The sequence below is a fragment of the Haliotis rufescens genome, unplaced genomic scaffold, assembly GCF_023055435.1.
Source record: "Haliotis rufescens isolate VD_foot unplaced genomic scaffold, xgHalRufe1.0.p SCAF_8, whole genome shotgun sequence".
Lineage (NCBI taxonomy): Eukaryota > Metazoa > Mollusca > Gastropoda > Lepetellida > Haliotidae > Haliotis > Haliotis rufescens.
In genome coordinates this window covers 14,815,252-14,836,400 of record NW_025964372.1, presented here as the reverse complement: position 1 = coordinate 14,836,400, position 21,149 = coordinate 14,815,252, and the positions used below count along the sequence as shown (strand labels likewise).

The window sequence follows — 21,149 nt, the reverse complement described above, 5'->3', positions numbered from 1 at the left end:
ATGTTTTTCAGCAACCCATGCTTGCCGGGAGGTCATGCTCGGTAACTTGGTTGATGCATGTCATCGTTTCCTAATTGGGTAGATGGATGCTCATGATCGATGTTCATTTGTCTGGTCCAGACTCGATTATTTACAGACCACAGTCATACAGCTGGAATATTGCTGAGTGCGGTGTTAAACAACAAACAAACCACTAATGACTTGCTTGCCTTGCCCATACTCCTTTTTTGGCTTGGTGTATGTTCGTCCACCAAAAAAATACAGTTTGTGTTACCCTACGTGTTTGAGGTACCATAGTTTGTTTATGTTTGTTTGTTCCTCGTTTAACAATACAACCATTTGTATTCCGGCTATATGAATTTATAATAATTTAAAGAGTCTGAACCAGACAATCCAGTGGTTGAAATAACGAACATCGAAATTCGCCTTCGGAGTCACGAGCTTGACCAACCGTATTAACTGCACCATCCGAAATGATTGCATCACAAGTAGTGGATGCACCAGCCGTAATGATTGCACCACCCTTGGTGGAAAAAACCCCATAATGATTGCACCACCCGTAGTTGATGCATCACCCGTAATTAAGACACCATCCGTAATGATTGCATCACCCTTGGTGGATGCACCACCTGTATTGATTTCACCATCCGTAGTATTTGTAGTATCTGCAATGGATGCACCTCCCGTAGCATTTGCACCCGTAGTGGATGCACCACCCGTAATGATTGCACCACCCTTGGTGGAAAAGAAACGTAATGTTTGCACCACCCGTAGTGGATGCACCACCCGTAATTAAGGCACCATCCGTAGTATTTGCACCACCCTTTGTGGGTGGAACATCCGTAACGATTGCACCATCTGCAATGGGTGCACCTCCCGTAGCGTTTGCACCCGTAGTGGATGCACCACCCGTAATGATTGCACCACCCTTGGTGGAAAAAAACCCCGTAATGTTTGCACCACCCGCAGTGGATGCACCGGCCGTAATAGATGCGCCACTCGTAGTATTTGCACCACCCGTAATGATTGCACCATCCGTTGTGATTGCACCATCTGCAATGGATGCACCACCCGTAATGGATGCGATATCCGTATTTGATGCATTACACGTAATAGATATGCACAACCCGTTATGGATGCAATATCCGTAATGGGTGCACACGTATATAGATGCACCATTCGTAAAGGATGCAATACCCGCTATAAGTGCAATACCCGTAATAATTCCACCACCCGTAAAAGCCTATGGATTGCATATCAAAATATGAAATAAAAATAAACTGCTATCTGAAGTGTCTAGCATTTGGACATAAGACATGTTACCCCATAAAACAAAAGTCAAGAAACATGGTGTTCCTTCTGACCTCTTTTGAATTGCCCCAACTGTCGCAATAACACATCCATTTTTAGTGGCTGTCTGATTGCGGTTGGTCAAACGCCATAGGCGTATTACTCGCAGAAGGTTAATTGAAGCTGATGGCCAGTATGGACGACAACAAAGTACAACTAAAGGTCACTGGTTGGGAAAGAAGACGAGAAATTCATATAAAAATATGGAAAAAACAAAACAAATATAGACGCTTGTCCCAGGGTTCGGTTCTTTGAGATTGTGACTTAAAGGATGTCGGCTTATGTCCTAGCGCGTATAAAGCGCAAATCAACTATATTGTATTGATCACTGGAATTGACAATCGGATTGGGAACTTACTATGGTCAGGGTTCGTCGTGTGTGACTATGACCAGTTTTTGTGACCAGGGGCCAGCTGTTACAATGGTAAGTGTCAATGTGTTGCTGTGACCTGTTTTGTTACTATGACGAGTGACTATGTGTTGCTGTGACCAGATGTGTTACTATGACAAGTGACAATGTGTTGCTGTGACCAGATGTGTAACTATGACAAGTGACTATGTGTTGCTGTGACCAGATGTGTTACTATGACAAGTGACTATGTGTTGCTGTGACCAGATGTGTTACCATGACAATGGGACTATGTGTTGATGTGACCAGTGACCAGCTGTTACAATGACAAGTGACTATGTGTTGCTATGACCAGATGTGTTACCATGACAATGGGACTATGTGTCGCTGTGACCAATGACCAACTGTTAGTGACCAGTTGATGAAGCCACTACTATGTCACGATTTATTGGTAGTTTCCCGTGGTAACGCTTCTTTTAGACAGATACTTTTGAGCCCAGCCACAAAGTGAGGGAACATCCTTGTCATCAGTATTCATAGCATCCTATAGGACAGCAACGGAATCAGGACTGATTGTGTAAGTGCTTCTATTATGTCCCAGACGTTATTGCGACTTGGTGACGCAAGTCTAATATTGCACAATAAAACGCGACTAATCAGAAAAGGATCCAATATTGTTATTGTCAGTAACATGTACATCTCTGGTGGCGTCGGAAGCCTCAGGAGCTTCGTTTGGGAAATGAGGTGAGGTGAAATGGGGATTAACGTCGCGTTAAGATTATTGCACTTATATATGTGTATGGGTGCCTGTACACGCCTGGACTAATGACAATTGTATAATGCTAGCCCACTGAGAGACCATGCCGCAGTGTAACAGCAATACTGCTCTCAGGCACAGTACCATCTTTTAACGTGTTTTGGTATGACGCAGCCGGAGATCGAACTCCCGACCTTCTGCTCTCCGGGCAGGCGTTCTACCACTAGACCACAGAGGCGGTCCCGTTTGGGAAGTGATGTCGCCATCTTCATCTTTATTATCATCAACTTCCCCAAGAATTTATCTCGCACATGAAATGATAGTGTTTCCATGTGGACCGTTGCTAATGCTTCTCATTCATTGGTTTGCGTGATCCAGACTCGATGATATCTGACATTGATGGATAACTGCTGACTACGACATATAAATAGAAGCGACACAACAATTCCATAATCTTAAGAAATATCTGTAAAAAACTGAGTCCATTGTACGAACACGGCAATATTTTAAACATGTGTTTACAAATACATGTACATACTTTTTACACAAGTTATGTGTATGGCGGGTGCTACCGGTAGGGCCGGACGTGCTGACCCTCTTGTGTCATCACTAATTTTCAGTAATCCATTGATATAATTTTCAGCGCCTTTCACCCCAGTGGTATCAATGTCGTCGGATAATCGAGATTGGTTATTCTCTGGCGTTGGCGTATTTATGAATCACTATCAAATAGTGATGATACCAGGTGTTCACGAATAGGAAATCTTATAAACGCGATAACTATGCCCATCGCAATAAACCGATTAACCCATATTTCCTTCTCGTTTTGACTCTCAGTTCAGATGATGACAAATTATCGATCCGTAAGACGAGATTCCAACGAGACGTATGTTGCAGTCGACAATTCTCATACAGATTTTGATATACGCCATGATGGCTTCATATTTTAATGACTCAGTGTCTACACTTCTTCTTGGTGTAGCGTTACCTTTCGTGTCCTTTAGTAAAAGCAAATGAAGGTGCAATACTCCAAGAGGAACCAAATTGCCCGAAAACGATCGCTACTTCCGGTGGCACCGGAAATCGTTTTATAAAGACTAGTTCCTTATAGCTACATATTTATTTGGAAACAACAAATGTGAGGTGCCTCTTTCAAGTCTAGACGCTGGTTAGTTCACAGTATCCGGAAGCATTACACTGGGAGCACCAATCACTATGGACAGATTTACTGGATGGTTGGTCGTTCCTAAATGCCATGTGTGTACTTTACTCTATCGGGTAATGTTACTGACTCTTAATCTGTCCTCTAGAATGGATGATTCCAGACAATTTACTGTGTATGTATCAAACGTGTGTCACGTTTAAGAGATAGGGAGTTTAAGTGCGGATGTATCTCGCGTGGAAGAGCATTCGTCCTTCTTAGTGTCATGATCACTTTCGGGTTTTCGCGGATTTTTTTTCAGCCGAAGTGGGCGGACTATATCTGATGACACGTATTTGGGGCCTAATAGGATCTCTCTTGGGACACCTGTTAGGTATTACCATCTGTATTAAACTGATTTGACCATAAACCATGTACTCTATTCGAGAATGTTAGCAACCGTGGGATAGTGATAGTAACGAAGAAATGTAGCCCTCACACGCTAAAAGACTAAGAAATATACATGTTAGAAATGACCTTGAAACAAATACGATCAGCGGATCCTGGCAAAGCTGAGGGACGCAACCCCGTGCAGGGAGGGCGGCGTCATTATAGACTGGGCAAATGGTCCCCCGATGGAATGGTGGTTTATACGTTAACACATTCAAAAACTCAAAATCTGTTCGTCTTTCAGCGGACTTTCCAAAAACATATTTGCTTTTCTAGTTATTTTTTAAGTATTTATTTTCATATCAACAGCGACGTGTTTGCGGGGATGTTTAATTGCATCTTCATTTAGTGCACTAAGACACTTTTTCTAGAAAAAAAATCTTATAAATCAATCGTCTAAAACGTCTGCTTTCACAGTGGCATCTCTGATGAAAAGTGTCAAGGCTAAATAGGGAGCGACAAATTCATTAACATTTACACACACGAATCTATATATTCAGGAGACACAGTCGTCTGAGGCGCCTTCTTTGGCCTACCCGAAAATTTATGATCGTGCGTAAAAGGTTGAAAGTCTTAAGTCCAAATTTGCAGGCGGATCCAGTAAGCTGTTGGCCTCACCACTGACGGCAACAGACAAGGCCTGGGTGATCCAGACAAATTGTCAGAGGAGCAGATGATGACTCCACAAGTTCTTCTAATAAATACAATAAGAGCAGGAAATGTTACTTGGATTAAGCCCAGTAACTCTGACTTTTCATGGCCTCTTCCTGGCCGTTAATCACTCACCAAATTAGTTCTGAAACATAGTTGTTAAAAATATTATTGATAAAGTTTATTGTCTCCATGCTCCTTGCTTCACCAGTTTGGTCACTGAAAGGGTAACAAAGAGGTCTAAGACACCACAGTTTGTTGTGCAGAACTGCATTCCTTAGTCGTTTCAGAATCAGGTTATCTTTTGTTCGAACTTTGGGACTTCCTCTCCCTTTGGGACTTAATCTCACCTAGGGACATCCTCTCCCTTTGTGACTTCCTCTCCCTTTGTGACTTCCTCTCCCTTTGGAACTAAATCTCACTTTGGTAATTCCTCTCCCTTTGGGACTTTCTCTTCCTTTGAGACTTCCCCTACCTTTGGGACTTCCTCTCCCTTTGGGATTTAATCTCACTTTGGGACTTCCTCTCCCTTTGGACTTCCTCTCACATGAAGAAGACGCGTTGTGATATATAATGCTGAAATATTATTCAAAGCGGAACTCAGCAAAGACCATTTCAAGTACAAATATATGGACGACGATGCACATCATGTTGGATTGTTTATGATAGCTAGTTCTCAAATAGTATATAATTCATTTGGCATACATTTAATAGCAAAACGTATTCCCACGTCCAAAGTGCTTTTTATTAATGCAAATGTGAAACGTCACCGAAACAGTTCTTATCTAGAAATCTGATAGCTATCTATCATGAGATTAATTATTGTAACTGTAGAAACCATACCAGTAACAGCGTGTGTCGTGGCCGGAGTTTAATGACGTTAAACCCTTCCCCATCACACTAACGCTACACAGATCCGTGAGCGTCTCTATCCCTGCACTGGATGAATAATAGCACCAACATAAATAACGACCTATCTCCACTGCCCCTATCAATTTGACCTCTTACAGAAGGTTTGTTTATGAGATTTTAACTCGACTTGTTTAGTCCATCACTGCAAGTCTTAAGGGACAAGGGACGCGAGGTTGCTACAGCATTGATCAAACATGTTTATCAAATTAGAGCGTCGGCTACCATCGTGTTTGGATTGGAAGATAACCATCAGTAATCTTCTGAAGCCTTCTCAGCGTAGATATATCCCTATTATACCTTTGGTGATGTTGATTTCAAGATCTGATGGGCTCACTAACTGTGTACAATGTGTCGACGTGTCTGGCAGGTTCAAACGTAAGGCTGGCCTTTGACTGATCCCGGATCATTGCCCAAGTGCAAGGGATCATTGTCCTATAGAGAAATGGATATTTCTGCCCCCTCTTTCCTCCATAATTCGTTCTGTGCTGTTTGTTTTTCTCTTTCACACTGACGGCATGTCATTCTAGACTATTCATTATTACTGTACGTATACACGAGTCTCGTCAAAGACGCATCGGGTACCTACAAATTACGCTCCTATATCCTAGACTATCCTTGAGACCACCGTGTCAGTGATAACCTTTGGTAAATGGTTACTTCAGGATACAGGATACAGGATACAGATATCTACTGTCATGCTAATGGAAGGCTGCATTCTGTTATTTTGGAATATGGTCATTTAGAACAAAATGAATGTTTACTCTTTCATGGTCAAGAGACCGACCATTGTATCTGCGGTGACCTTTGCATTTTGTTACAGACAAATTGTTGTTTTCGCCAGCCTTTCACCACATACATTACTTTCGAAATAGGACTGACAGAACACATTTTTGTTTTTTTCTATTGATAATCTATGTCTCTATCACAAATCAAAATTAAACGGTATGGCCTGGATTATTGCCTAGGGTCATGCAATCCAACGTTTGGATTTAAATATTTCAAAAACATAATGTAAACCCTGAAGAAACAACGCCGCCTCCATCAAAATATGTATTCAACGACGCCTTAAAAACAAGATAAGTGAAGCACATAAATTTATAAGTTCCACCTGAAAAAAAACCTGCTTCAAGTGAAAAAATCTCAACCGTCTTGGAGATAAACTGGACAGGTATCCCCAAGGCGCTCTTACAATATCATTCTGATTTCTTAAGTCTTTATTTAGAATGACATACGCAAGCGAGATATTGAACGTCGGTTAGAAGCGCCTATTTCTCGTGACAGGCGTGTGTTTTAAGAAGACAGATAATGAATGGAATATGCCAGGGTGCATCAATAATAGATTCAAAGTGTCGTTGCAGAGTTTGCTGATGTAATCAATGAGTCATTGTACTCATCTTCAGTGTGCTTGGTGTGTATCTCTTGTCGGGGTCAATGTTTAGTCAGGGACGATGGTGTTTGTGACGTGTTGGATTCACATCTTAAACTATTGATTTCTTTAGTCAAGCATTATGACGTTGTACTTTACGTCACGTTAGAAGCATATGGTGCATGTGTCCATAGTTATGGAAATAGAGTCCATAGTTATAAAAATCACAAACACATTCCATGAACATACCCTATTTGTTTCATTTACTCTCCGTGAAGGTCCGGGGTAGAATAGGTCTTCAGCAACTCATGCTTGCCGTAAGAGGCGACTATGATTTGTCGTAAAATCAAATTAACAGAAGTGTTTTATCAAACTTGTTTACCGTCTAAATGCAAAAAATACCAAAAACAATTATTATGAAACATCGGAATACATGACAGTGAAACAATAGTTTGTTCGCGGTAGATAACGAACTCGAAAACAGTCGGCGAGAAACACCAGCCTCGGTGGCTCAGTGGGACACAAAGACACGTCATGGAACTTCGATGTGAAAAACACCGTGATTTTCAAACAGTCAGAAATCAACATAAGATGCACTACCTTCCGGCACCGGTACCAGTTATCGTCTTTTAATACATGAATGCCTGGCGGGTGTGGGTGATTTGAGACTGAGGTCGCTCTTGAGAATTTTAGAAACACCCAAGAAGTTTTCCTTCAGAGACATTTTGGAAAATCGGCTGAATTCATTCCCGTTGGGCGGGAAAGGGCCTTTGGCGCCATCACCCATTAATTCCACCGTGACATTTGGAATCCTGTATTCTGCATTGAATCTACCCTTGATTATGATTTTTCTGAAGGAAAATCGTTTGAAATTACCTCTTTCAATAATCCGACCGGTGGGCAATTTCAAATACCGATTTTACTTGATAAACATTGCGAAATATCGCAATGCCGGTCCAAGATCATTTAAAGCAGTGTTTGAATATAAGTGTGTGCAAAATTCATGTGATCATAGTTAACAGGACATGCAATTAGTAGATTAATGAATTCTAATGTTGGATTAACTTCAAAGATAATAAATAATATCAACGGCTTTGATCATGCAATTCAAAAACAAATTAATGGTCAAACCTATGGAAAAAAAAAAATTCAGATTCGAACTACCCAGCATACATAATATCATTTATTTGTCAAAACTGTAACCGAATCGTTGTTTCAAGTATCTCTCTTTCAAATGGGTCCACCGTTGTTGGTTGTGATCAGGAGCCCTGCAAGAATAAACAGTATTAATACCAGTAATACGACTCTCTCACAAGCTTTTTGCTCAGTAAACCATACATGACTTCAATAAAAACCCAGGTTATCGCTTCTCGATGTGAGGCCTACGTAGACCTCCATACTTCTCTGTTCCTCCAACCTCGGCGCTCCGTACCAATCAATAACGACGAGGAAATTCAAAGCGTTGAGACAAATCCAACTGGGAATGATAAATATTGCTTTAGTAAAATAATTCACATGAATGGTGCTCGCAGAGTAATTTTGGTGTTAGTTTACGGTGTTTTCGTTCTTTTGGCTTGGGTTTATTGCAGTTTACTTTGAATTAACCCCAAAGTGTTCCTTGCAATTCAATTTCCAGTTGATTATACAGTGAAAAAGATGAAATAGGAGCCCGAATTTACAAAAGAACCTGTCAACCTGCCCAGGTGGCATCGTCTGGTTGTTTGGATCAGATATTGGCTTAATCGGGTCATCTGATTGCCTTGGTTGGCAGGGAGTACGTGTACCTTCCTTTGTAACAAAACGTTATCCATCATCTGATGAGTGCTAAAGCCACTAAGTGCTTAGCTAACGTGTTTTTTATAACCGATTGAATGTGTCCATTTGAACAAAACGATATGTATGACCAGTTGATGATTTATTAGGATTGTTTCGTTTGTTTGTTGTTTCACGCCGCACGCGGCTATATTCCAGCTATATGACGGCGATCTATAAAGAATCGAGTATGGACCAGACAATTCAGTGATTGATATCATGAGCATCGATCCACAAATTTGGGATCGATGACATGCATCAACCAAGTCAGCGAGCCTGACCACTCGATCCCGTTAGTCGCCTCTTACGACAAGCATAGTCGCCTCAAAGGCAAGCATGGGTTGCGGAAGACCTATTCTAATCCGGATCTTCAAGGGTCACATACTTTAGTAAGGGATATTTGATTATAATCAAATGAACGACTGCGCTGGTTGTGATTTGATTGGCTATGTGGAACATGTTTCACTCTCCTATTTCGTTGCGTCTGTTAAATTTCCACGAAGTTTTCATTACTTCGACGTGTCGCCAGTGAACCCTTTGTCAGATAATGAAAGCGTGACTTCATTCATTGGGTCAGGGTACACTTAGGTGAACCATTGAAGTGACTGAACTGAATTAAGGTGCTGAAGCATTCTCAGACGCGTTTCCAGGGAGATCTTTCAATATTAAATTATTGATTCATGTTACAGTATGTATAGCCGGTGATTTTGCCGTGTATGTGAAAGGCTTTCAAATAGATTGAACTGGCATAATTTCGAAGCGGTTTTTATATAGTTTTCTAGTTTGTAGACTGATTGAGTGTGTGTGTTTCTGCGTGTTTGCGCGCGCGCGCGTGCGCGCGTGTGTGTGTGTGTGTGTGTGTGTTTCAACCCCGCACTGTTCAAGTATTGTGAATAATTAGTGACCAATCAACCAAGTTTGACCTCTTACAGTTAGCATAGGTTTCTGGGGACCAATTCTAACCCGGGATTCCAACCTTGGATGTAAACATCTGAGACATTACTAGTACTTTGAAGTATGTAATCAAACTGGATTGTAGTTTGATGACACTTTGGTGTGAAATAACAAAAAGAATCCACGATAATATTATTTCATTTCGCAACCATACAAATCTGGCTTTAATTCAAATATATGCTGAAGCAATCTTGTCACAGTAGTGATAGGGCGCACCAGATGAATGACCACTAAAGCTGTTATCACATTTGCGATCCATGCTGCAAACGTCCACCGTCTACGACAATACAATTGCGTGTTTTTTGTCCTTACGAACAAGCTGCATTCCAAAAAAAACCCGAAAGCACAGTAACAGCGATGATTAGATTTGGCATCAGAATTTTGAAAGCCTCTGAAATGAAGTTCGATTTTCCAAGTTCGTTACACAAAACTTGCGTGGAAGGGGATTTGAATTGAATGAAGTGCATTAGTTTCGGCAATGCGGGATATTGTAGACACGGGATATTGTCCCTCCTCTGCCATATCATATTAGCTGTTCTACTATTCATTGTGTATGCCAATACTTTGTGGGGTTCGGATCAGCTATGTATGTTTCTTAATTTCAATGCTTAATTTTAGGGGGTTTTTTAACGCCGCTTTGAAAAGAACTTCAGTCTTTTCATGCCAGAGCGATGTCGAAAAAAGGTCCGAAGTGATGCGTGTTTTGGAAGTTTACCACTTGAAACCCATGAACACGGGTTGACAACCCTTGAAACAATCGTGGCGAACCGAGGTTCAAACCTACAATAACGCCTGTCATGGTATGTTTCTGGAACGCATACGGGTCTCAACTCTGCATGACAAATTGTCGCGACGTCGAGGACTGGGCATGTTCCACATACTACACTGATACTGATCATGTCAGACTACGACCTTTACTGTTTTACACTGAAGCCCATCTCTGGTGTCCTTTCCTAATAATGCTGGAAGAGTGCTAGAAAAAGTAAATTTCGTTGCCACGAGGATATGTTTCCTGAAAGACACATCCGTACCATCTTTCTCCTAAACCCTTTTTTTAACAGTTGAACTCTCCACATTCCTAGTAGCCACATGTGGCTCTTATCACCCCTCGTAAATCCTGTTCTTAAAACGCTTTACAGCCAAGTGAATTTTTTGTCCAGTGATGTCCTTCTTTCAATTAACCTGATCCAACCGATATTGAAATGCTATCCTGCATCTTTGCGTATCTGAGGAAACGGAATAATCATCAAGTGTCCTTAAAAAAATCAGTATCTGATCAAATTGAACGTTTCATGACTCACCCACTTCAAATGGTTAAATTTTTGTGCTTCAATAGACCTCCTGGACACTGATGGATGAAACATTAAACGAGGCCCTGAGCCTGGAGAAACTTTAATGTGACCATGTAAACTCCTGGTACATCTACATGTACCTTAGGCCCATGTTTCAGGAGTCGATTGCGTGCGTCTGTGTATTACCATGAATATAGAGTTGGCGAGTAATCGCTGTAGCGTTTGCAGACCTGAGGCTTAATTGATGTAAGTCATTGTATCCCCTAGCCTGGCTGTTCTTGCCACTTTTAGCCTAAGCCTGTCTGGCCAACGTTCGTTGTTTGCATGACGCTGTATGACTGTGCTCTTGTCGAGTACGGTAGAGACCCTATCCACCAATACAGCCATATTCTTTTGTAAGTTCGAATAATATTTGCATACATAATGCTCTGTGTGGCTGTGGACTTGCTGAATATTTAAACTCTATCCGCCCAATACTATTTTTTAGTAAGTTCGAATGATGTTAGCATGCATTATCCATTATTCTTGCTAAATACGGTTACCGTTAAAACCATATAATCTCAATACGCTATACATGTATATTAATGTGTAGGTTCAATTGATGTATGCATATATCATGCATTGTATATTGTTGTCCTGAGTACGGTTAATGAATGCTAAATGACTTTCTTGCCCAGCATTGCAGCTTATTCTTATTAATCTAATGGAATGTTCTATATCAGTAACATTCATGTTGCGAAAATTCTCGCTATTAATTATCTTAGCCACAACCAGCGCGATTGATGACTGAGTGTCTTTACGTCTTGTCCCTTTGATCTCAACAGCTAAACCTCACAAGGTAAGATTGTCAGTAGCATTGATCAGAAACGTCTATGTGTGAGTCGCGAATAGGATGAGATATTAACGGACACGGAAATCAAGCACTACGTCGATTGTTGTACATCATTCTATGTAACAGACGTGAATAGTATGGAGGTGGAGTAGACATACCCTGATATAATTATCGGTATTTGCCATCAATATAATACTTTGAAGAAACATTTTAGTAGTTTATGTTTGCACATTTATTGCCATTGAGCATGGGATTCCACTGATAAAACCTGAAATTGTATCAAATTCTATGGAAGTACAAATTTAAGGGAACGATTTAATTGCACAGTAGTATACAGTACATTATGGGGCCGTTTTTGTTTTCTTTATTCCTGTTACACGTAAGGAAAATAAAAGCGTTGTTGAAAGTACTCAAGACAGTAAGAGTTTGTTTAACGACTATATTGGTACCCTGTTAAAGTCTTCTTCTTTTAAAGTTATTATTTTGTTGATATCAGTTATATTCTTCTCTGGTACAACCGTTGTATTGAAGAAATATATTTGCTGCCCTGTAGCTTTGAAATTGTAATCATCTTAGTGTGACCAGATGTGTTGAGCAACGGTCTTCGGGTGAACTGGGAAACCTTGAACAAAGATTTGTTGAGAAGCGGTCCGCAGGGGGGTTTCTAGGAAACCTTGAACACAGATGTGTTGAGAAGCTGTCTTCAGGGGGACTTCTGGGAAACCTTGAACACAGATGTGTTGAGAAGCGGTCTTCAGGGGGATTTCCTGGAAACCTTGAACACAGATGTGTTGAGAAGCTGTCTTCAGGGGGACTTCTAGGAAACCTTGAACACAGATGTGTTGAGAAGCTGTCTTCAGGGGGACTTCTGGGAAACCTTGAACACAACAAAGTAGAACAGGGCCGTAATAGACATGGCCATGCGTTATTGGTGTGCTTTGTAGGTTATTAATAACCGTATATTCACCATAGTATTAAAAACTTGGCACTTTCTATGTATTTAGTTTAGCATAGAGTCACACATAATTTGATGATAAGAAAGGATGATTTCTTCATTTGCCAACCTACTATTCATCTTTTTATTGGATAAGTAGGCATTTTGTTCATGAGTTCCGTATAATTTTAACATGTTTTGGTTAATATAGCATGTGACTGTTGTTTTCGTTTCTAACCTGTTGGATTTCCGTGGTAATACCCCAGTGCCCCACGCCTGTCGTGAAAGATGAGGAAAGGAAGATCGGCTTGTTACAAGGTGTTACCTGACTGATTGTGTGCCACCATAGCCTCACGGTTTACCTGGTCAGATCCGATTATTTAAAAGCCTCTGTGACATATTCGTATCTGGAATAACGTCACCTGTATCGAAAACCACATTCACCCAATCCCGTCCGTGTGAATGACAGTACACTTCTTCTGAATATGTTGGAGGGTCAAATTGGTGTCTCGAATAGGTGTACGATTCTTACTGTATGGTACACTACTGTCTAAAGCAACACCGCTGCTCATATAAAAGTGATCACTTAGAAACAGGGAACAGACAGTCAGTTATCGCCTAAAGATATATTTGTCTGGACCAGACAATCTAGTGATTGATAATACGAGTAACGATCCACTGACTGCGATGACATGCTCACAAGTCAAGTCAACAAATCTGACCACACGATCCGTTTGGTCGTCATAGGTTGCTGGATACTAACAATTCCAACCACCTGTTTCCTTGTCTTTGAAGGTTTATGTAGCCATCACGTTCTCCGAGTATATATGAATAAGTGATGATCCAACCACTAGACACTGAAACATTCTCTTTCAAATGCACACCCGAGTCGCATATAAAACAAGTAGCATGTAGCTAGTATACAATAGATGAAAGAGTTACGTCGCACTGATTGTTTCCTTGCCTGACAACCACAATACTTACTGTTCTACTCGTAAAGTCATTTCAGTAATCTCAAAGTTATATCTATTGAATGAATGCAATTACTCGGGCGTGTGGGTGAAGACGAAAAATAAGGTGTCTAATTGTGTTTAGCATGTTTCAACGCAGGAGACTTAATTGATCTGTACATTGCATCAAGCCGCGGGAGCGTCTACCATTAAATAGCGGAAATTAAATAGCCAGGGCTACTGTCCTGCATAAAGATTTACAGCTGAGAGAATCTGGATGCGTGGGTCGAAGCCATTCAGACCTCCAGTTGTCAAACATTTACTCAACTCAACAACTGAAAGACGTGAAGGATAGACCGCTCAAGGGGAAAGCTAAAATTTAGTGAGTATCTTTAAGGTTTCAAATCACCTTTTTATGACCTTGGTTTCTTGTACCCTAATTGCATCTTCCTATTAAGTTTGGAACTCTTTGTTAATACGTGCGTGAAAAGTGTTACCAAGACTTGGGTTTTTGAATAATCAAATGAATGAAATTTAGTCTTGCATAGACACGTTAGAAACGTTTATTATGAATGTTATTGATGCTTGTTTTAGAAGGAAGAGGATGGGACAATATTTATGAACTATGTGAAGCTAGATTGATATTTGTCGCACAAGCAAGAGGATTGGACAAAATCTATAAACTATGTGAAACCAGACTGGTGTCTGATCATTTGACTTTTGAAGATGACCTAGATAATATCCAAAATGTTGTGTCCTTGTTCTGTTCTGCAAAGGGTCTTACATGTCTAGGGAGCAACCATTTGATTTTCACAGGGGGAACAGGATTTTTCCAAAAACTAATCAAGGCTCTTGTTTTACTTGAAATTAAGGTGATCTTTTCCTACAGCCTTTATTAAAGTGTCCAAAGAATGCAGTTCGTTATTTCTGTTTATTTAAAACTATATAATTAAAAACCTGTTTATGTTGGAAAAAATAACATGTTCACCCCAACTCCCTCCTCGTAAAATAAAACTGTTGCTCCCTCATTTTGAGATAAATTAGTGGGAAACTCTTTATGGAGACGCGGCGATTTGGAAATGAATAAAAATATCGTGAGAGTATGTACGAAAAGTGACATAAACGCCACATTGGCTTCATAGTCTAACTCCGACCGAACAGTAGGAGCGCGATACCGTCAATCGGGACAACAAGGAATAAACTGACAAAAGCAAAATGTGAAGGAATTTGGCGAGCACCAGGGGCACAGACATGTAGTGACGAGGAGATCTGGAGGGCTCACTGTGAACCAGCAAAAGCTATTACATGCACAAACAGTGTACAGGCTTAGTTCGGGGATGGCTTTAAAAGGGAGGATTGCGGGAATGTATACATGAGTACTTGATGCGGCATTGGATTGGGGACTTTGATTGACATTCCAGAAAGTCGAAGAATTATAAATACACACTTTTTCGGTTTATTTAATTTGCAGAATTAAGTATGTATATACTTGTTTTATCCAGTCGATCGTCATTAACAATATGCTTTAAGCAATATTTATCGTCAATGAAAACACATATACATCATGTGTAGCAATAATACTAATAATGTTTCATAACTACACAGACACTGACACCAATCAAGTTACCCCAGTAATATGTCAAGTGAACCTGATCCAGAACACTGAATACAATTGCAGAGGACGTTGCCACTCTACTTTACAGATAAAGAAAGATAAGCATTATCGAATTTAAATTACCGTCGCTGATTTGATGATGGGGGCATTATTGTCTGCCTGCTGCATTTTATGCAGACAGTTAACCCTGAGCATATCCAGGCATGGCACGTTGTCTTGAAGACATAGAAGACCAGACCAGAGATGCATGTTTTCAAGGTGCTGCTTTATACATCGATCAAACGTTTTTGGTGGAAGCTTTAATTTTGCAGGCACAAATGCAGCGGAATAAATGTGGTTCAACATGCTTCCTGTTTACAGAAGCCTCTTCTGTGGTGTATATATTTATAAAACGTTCATTATTCATAAAAGCAAGCGTGGAATTCAAGGTGGACGTTTAGATGTGTTTGTGTTTGTCAGTACAGTAGCTGGCACGACCACCACACATATCGATTAGTTCTACCAAGAGACTTTGAAGGGTTTAAATCCGCATTTCACAACAGTTGGAAATCTCATCTGTACAGTATAGCCATGTTGGGGGTTCGTTCTCGGGAATCGTGACGAGCGAAGGCTTTGACGACAGGGCTACCCTATACTACTCCCGTTTGTGATTATAATTATCAGTAGCTAATGTCATCGGTTAGCATGTTTATTATAGATCCCCCATCATCATTCACAAAACGACTCACAGGTGACTCTTGTACGTACATGTATGTGCATATAAATGTGTGCAGTTCAAAGATAATATAACTATTCACCGTATCAATAGTGCTATCAATGCATAAACCAATTTTGCATCACAATCCGATAAATATTCAACTGAGGTTTCTAAGGAGAAACTAAGCTCCATACACCAATACTATTCTCCCCGATTTAGCACCATATCCATGCTCGTTGGTTTCACAAAAGTGGAAAACGTCTAAGACCTGCATTACTTCGGGCTTTACTCCCACACCAGGCCGAGACGCCGTGATACTGTTCAAAAGTACTCACTCACTAATGCAACATATTTCTGCATCAGGCATATATTTATCAGAGTATCCATAGCCATATGTCTAAATGTCAAAACCTGAAATAAGAGAATATATAAGCAAATAAGAATTCACATAAAACAGTAGGTGAACATCACACACATGAAGATCTAATACTCAAAATCTGTGTAGGGCGAAAAAACAACAGAAAGACAATTTAGAAATGTCAGATATCCATGGACTAAATCACTACAGCTATTATGATTGGATTACAATATGTTTTAAAAATAATGTTATACTTAAGACTTAATTATGTTTTTGTACTGATATAAAAAGCTAAGCAGATTGAAATGCTTCAATGTGTTCACTGCGGAATACATACATTATCCAGCACATATTAGAAGGATAAATGTGCATAGTGTTATGAGAGTATTCCTGGTGTATTTCAATGTGCAATCACTGTGTAGATCTGAACGTGATATCGCAATCTGTAGATGCATTTGTTAGTTTACCTTGTAATCTTACCTTGAAACATTAATCAGCTAAATTTTAAGAACTGTATTTCTGTAGTAAAACTAGAAATAGAGCCATGTAGATAACAGGAATTGGGTATTACACTCACATACCTTTGGATAGGGGGCCCAGTTGGCCCAGTCGTTGAAGGGGCAGCAGTGTCCTCCCTTGGGCATGCCAAGAAGATATGATCGTGGGTTCGAATCTCAGATTTGTCCTGATTATGTTACCAGGTTTATTACTACCACACCCCCGCTCATCGGTGCCATGTTGAAGACATTTAAGACCTGCCTCACTTCGGGCTGTCCTTTTACATTAAGCATAAAACCAAACTCACTCACAACGTAATCTTGTCAGCGTCAGGCAATAGGTCCTGATTAACAAGATTTTGTTGTTTACTCTGCATTTGATACAAGACAAAGTTCAAACACACTCGTCCATCATGAAACTACTATTCAGCGACAAACATGGACATCACCAAGTCATAAGTAACGTACTATGGTTAACATCACGAAACTACTATTCAGCAACGAACATGAACATCACCAAATCATAAGTAACGTACTATGGTCAATCTATCTAATTGTCAATTTTCATTAGAAAGCTAGCCTTAAGAGACAAGACAGATTGGAGATGATTATCCCCTGAAGATTGGGCTATCGGTTGGCATGCAACTGACAGTTCAGACACCATCGGTCATCCCCAGATTTCATTATAGGTGTTCATCAATCACACAGCATTGCACCTCATTGTCTATATGGAATACAGATGTTACGAACAGCTTATCGGGACATCTGAGACTAGAGTCACGACATTCTCTGAGTTCTGTTCAAAAGCTCACCTCTCTGCACTTTTTATCAAGTGGATTTACTGTTCCATCCCATCGATCTTTATTTTTTAGCTTCGCGATGAAGGTTTCGGGTAATGAGGTTCTTCCTGGTTTACTTGTAATGGTCTTGTTTACAACGGAACTGCTGACCTGTGAATATTGCAGCATGTGTATTCAGATTTCACGTTATCTTGTGTGTGCGTTTCGTCCGATATTATTCATCCCGAACGTTTTTGTTTGTTTGTTGTTAAACGACAAACTGGAGAACAGTCCAGCTATATGACGACGGAGTGTAACTAATCGAGTCTGGACCAGACAATTTAATGATTTATATTATGATTTTTGTTGGTTTGTTTGTTTCTTGTTTAACGCCGCACTCAGCAATATTCCAGCTATATGACGGCGGTCTGTACATAATCAATCTGGACCAGACAATACAGAAATTGATATCATGAGCATCGATCTACGCAATTGGATACGATGACATGCATCAACCACTTGACCACCCGATCCCGTTAGTCGCCTCTTACGACATGAACAACGGTACACGACGTTGGGTAAATGACACATTTGTTTGTTTTTCTGAACCTTTTGTTTTATTAACATGCTGGTGGTACCATGTAGATGGTTTGTCCAGTCCCAGGTAATCGAGAAACAGGACCAACCGGACGATTACCGTTGGACGCCCATCTTTATCAAAATACATTACAACATATCGATGAATTCGTCAATCCAGAATTGTTTTACTCCAGACGAATTTGCCATAAACCACGTTTCACTGTATATGAGCGTGTTGTATTTATACGGGAACTTTGCACATACGATTAGACATATTAAGATAAACATGTGTTCTTTTTTAATCTTTCTTCATAAAATCATGCCTGCTTTGGCCTGGATATTATACATGCACCGACACTTCGTTATAGCTAAGCCATGAGGATCCTGGAAGATATAACAGAAGACAGATATAATACTACAGTGTTTGTGGGGCGATGACTGATAAAGTGAAAGAGGTTGCATTGTACATATGAAAATGTGGATTTAACATGAATGGGTGTGAGTGATACCTCTGACAAAAGAACGTTAAACATGGAATTGCTGAGATTGACCACAGGTTAGCCTCAGAAAATGTCATACATTTTTAAAAGTCGAACATAAGAGCTTAAACCAGAACATCAAGAAAACATCACAGTTCCTGAAGAATGATTTGAAAACCTTTATCAGAAATGTTGGTACAGACAATAGTTACATCATATCGTCGTTTCTGACCAAAAAAAACCCATTGGACTGGGTACTGGACATATTTGCAAGAATCTGAACTAGTCTAGTATTTCTCACAACTGCTGCCCACAAAGAAAGAAGCCATCAGAGTGAGATGAGACTGTGTCACCCAGTTTCATGGTTCTTGCTAATTTTCCTTTGTTTGCTTCTTCTCAAAACATCTAACTTTCTGAATAGGCATAGCGCAGATTGCCCATCGAGCAGAAACGTGGATGAGACAACAGCTGAATGATTAGTTTTGTATGATTTCAGGTCCATCGCCTGCCATAAGTATTGGCCTCCACATCATAATGAAACCCTACTATGCCTTAGCCGTATGTGCAATCTTCGCAATGGTGCTTGTCATCGCCGGTGCTCAAGGTAAGCGTGTAAAACAATCACTGAAGCTGTTTTCAAGGTACCCGTAATGATGTCAGGTTTTGATAAGCTGCTACAGATATTGATATAATGTGAGCTAATGTTTGTCTGTCGACCGCCCAGCAGCGTAAACATATTCCCCTCAGAAACCAATGTACCAATGAAGCTGGAACTTCACATATATGTTCCAGCAATGATGAAACCTCAGTCTTTTATGGCTGTTACTCACCATCCCACCAACCCAATCTTTTTTAAGTGTCGATAATTGAAACGATATGTTAACCCAGAAATCTGTACCAGTGTAAAAACAAAACAAAAACAAGCAACAAATGGTGTCCAGTCAACAATAATTATTGTATTACAAATTTACAAGGTTTACAAATCAATACAAATTACTGCATAGCAATTACAATTTGCAGAATGGTTGTGCAATATTCAGTGGCAGTATACAGTGTGAGAGCAGTGGAAATGACAATGACAACACTTGACATCCACCATGCTATCCCGGACGTTTACAGATAATTCGAGCATCTAAATATAACTTCCTCACCACTGCTTATATCAACAAGTACTACATTCCTGACAACTAATCATTGTCCAAATACAATGCAATGGACTTCTTCTGAATCTCAACAGGAACAATGTAATACAGTTACAATCACTGTTTAACAATAAATTACACTGCCATACAACACCATACTAACTCTGGATTTCAGGATATATGTGAATAAGATGAAAAGAATCCTGGGTTTTAGGATATATATATATATATATATATATACAAACAGCAAATGGACGCGACCAAAAAGCAGTTCGTTATATCCGTAAGTTCGTTATAAGCGTGTTCGTTATAAACGTGGTTTACTGTATGTGAATACGATGAAACGAGCCATGGGTTTCAGGATATGAGTCAGTAACCTCAAACTAGCCATGGGTTTCAGGATATGTGTCAGTAACCTCAAACTAGCCATGGGTTTCAGGATATGTGTCAATGAGATGAAACTAACTAAACGCTGGATTTCAGGATAAATATTGGTATGAAAAAGATGAAATGGATACATGTTTCTTTTTTCTTGGTGTGTGTGCACCTAATGCACCAAATTAGGACCGACCAGTTCAATATATAATGAAGGAAACAAGGAAATATGCAAATTTGTAAATCTACACTACATGATTTGAATATATTTCTTTGAACTTATTTTGTCTCAAACGGAAATAACGCAATGACTGTTTGAAATTCTGGTGCTATGATAACAATGTCTATCGACAGAACTCTTTATTTAAAGGGGACTGAGGCAAATACATGGCATATACCAGTTCTTGAAACTGTTGATCAGCATTTCAACATGGTACATGTTTACAACGTCCGTTTTAGCAGCATGTTCAGCAATAATCCGACAAAGACTTTCCTCTGGTAGACAACAAGGCACTACATACTGTTAAATATAGCTGGGGTGTCTATTCTGTGTCGTGTCCATTTGTAATGTGCTGCTGGATTATCCATTATGGTAGAATGTCTTTGCATTAGGGCACGGTTAAATAAAGCTCACAAATCACAGACTTGCTTACTGTTCAGTATCGATCCACACAGAATGTCAACTCAGCATTATCGCCCAGAACTGATTCTGAAAAATCTATATATATACCATTAAAATATTAATGCTTCAATGTCGCTCTTGTATGTAAAACATTATTTTCATCCAAACAGGACAACAAAATGTGCTTGTGCGTATCATATTTGAAAACGATTATAAATAACTAGGAGCCCAAACGTAAATGTTGCTTTGATTGATT

At 39.9% G+C, this 21,149-nt stretch overlaps 1 protein-coding gene across 3 annotated transcripts in view; it reads left to right on the top strand.

Moving 5' to 3' along the window:
- Positions 1-21,149, top strand: part of LOC124149066 — a 77,773-nt gene that overhangs the window by 46,548 nt on the left and 10,076 nt on the right. For 2 of the 3 annotated variants that reach the window (XM_046520425.2, XM_046520427.2), the window contains exon 2: positions 19,251-19,358. In XM_046520425.2, the coding sequence (XP_046376381.1) occupies positions 19,289-19,358 (70 nt within the window). In that variant the 5' untranslated portion in view covers positions 19,251-19,288. Of the gene's footprint in view, positions 1-13,999; positions 14,133-19,250; positions 19,359-21,149 lie in introns of those variants that run through there. The other variant, XM_046520426.2, reaches the window with a different exon arrangement.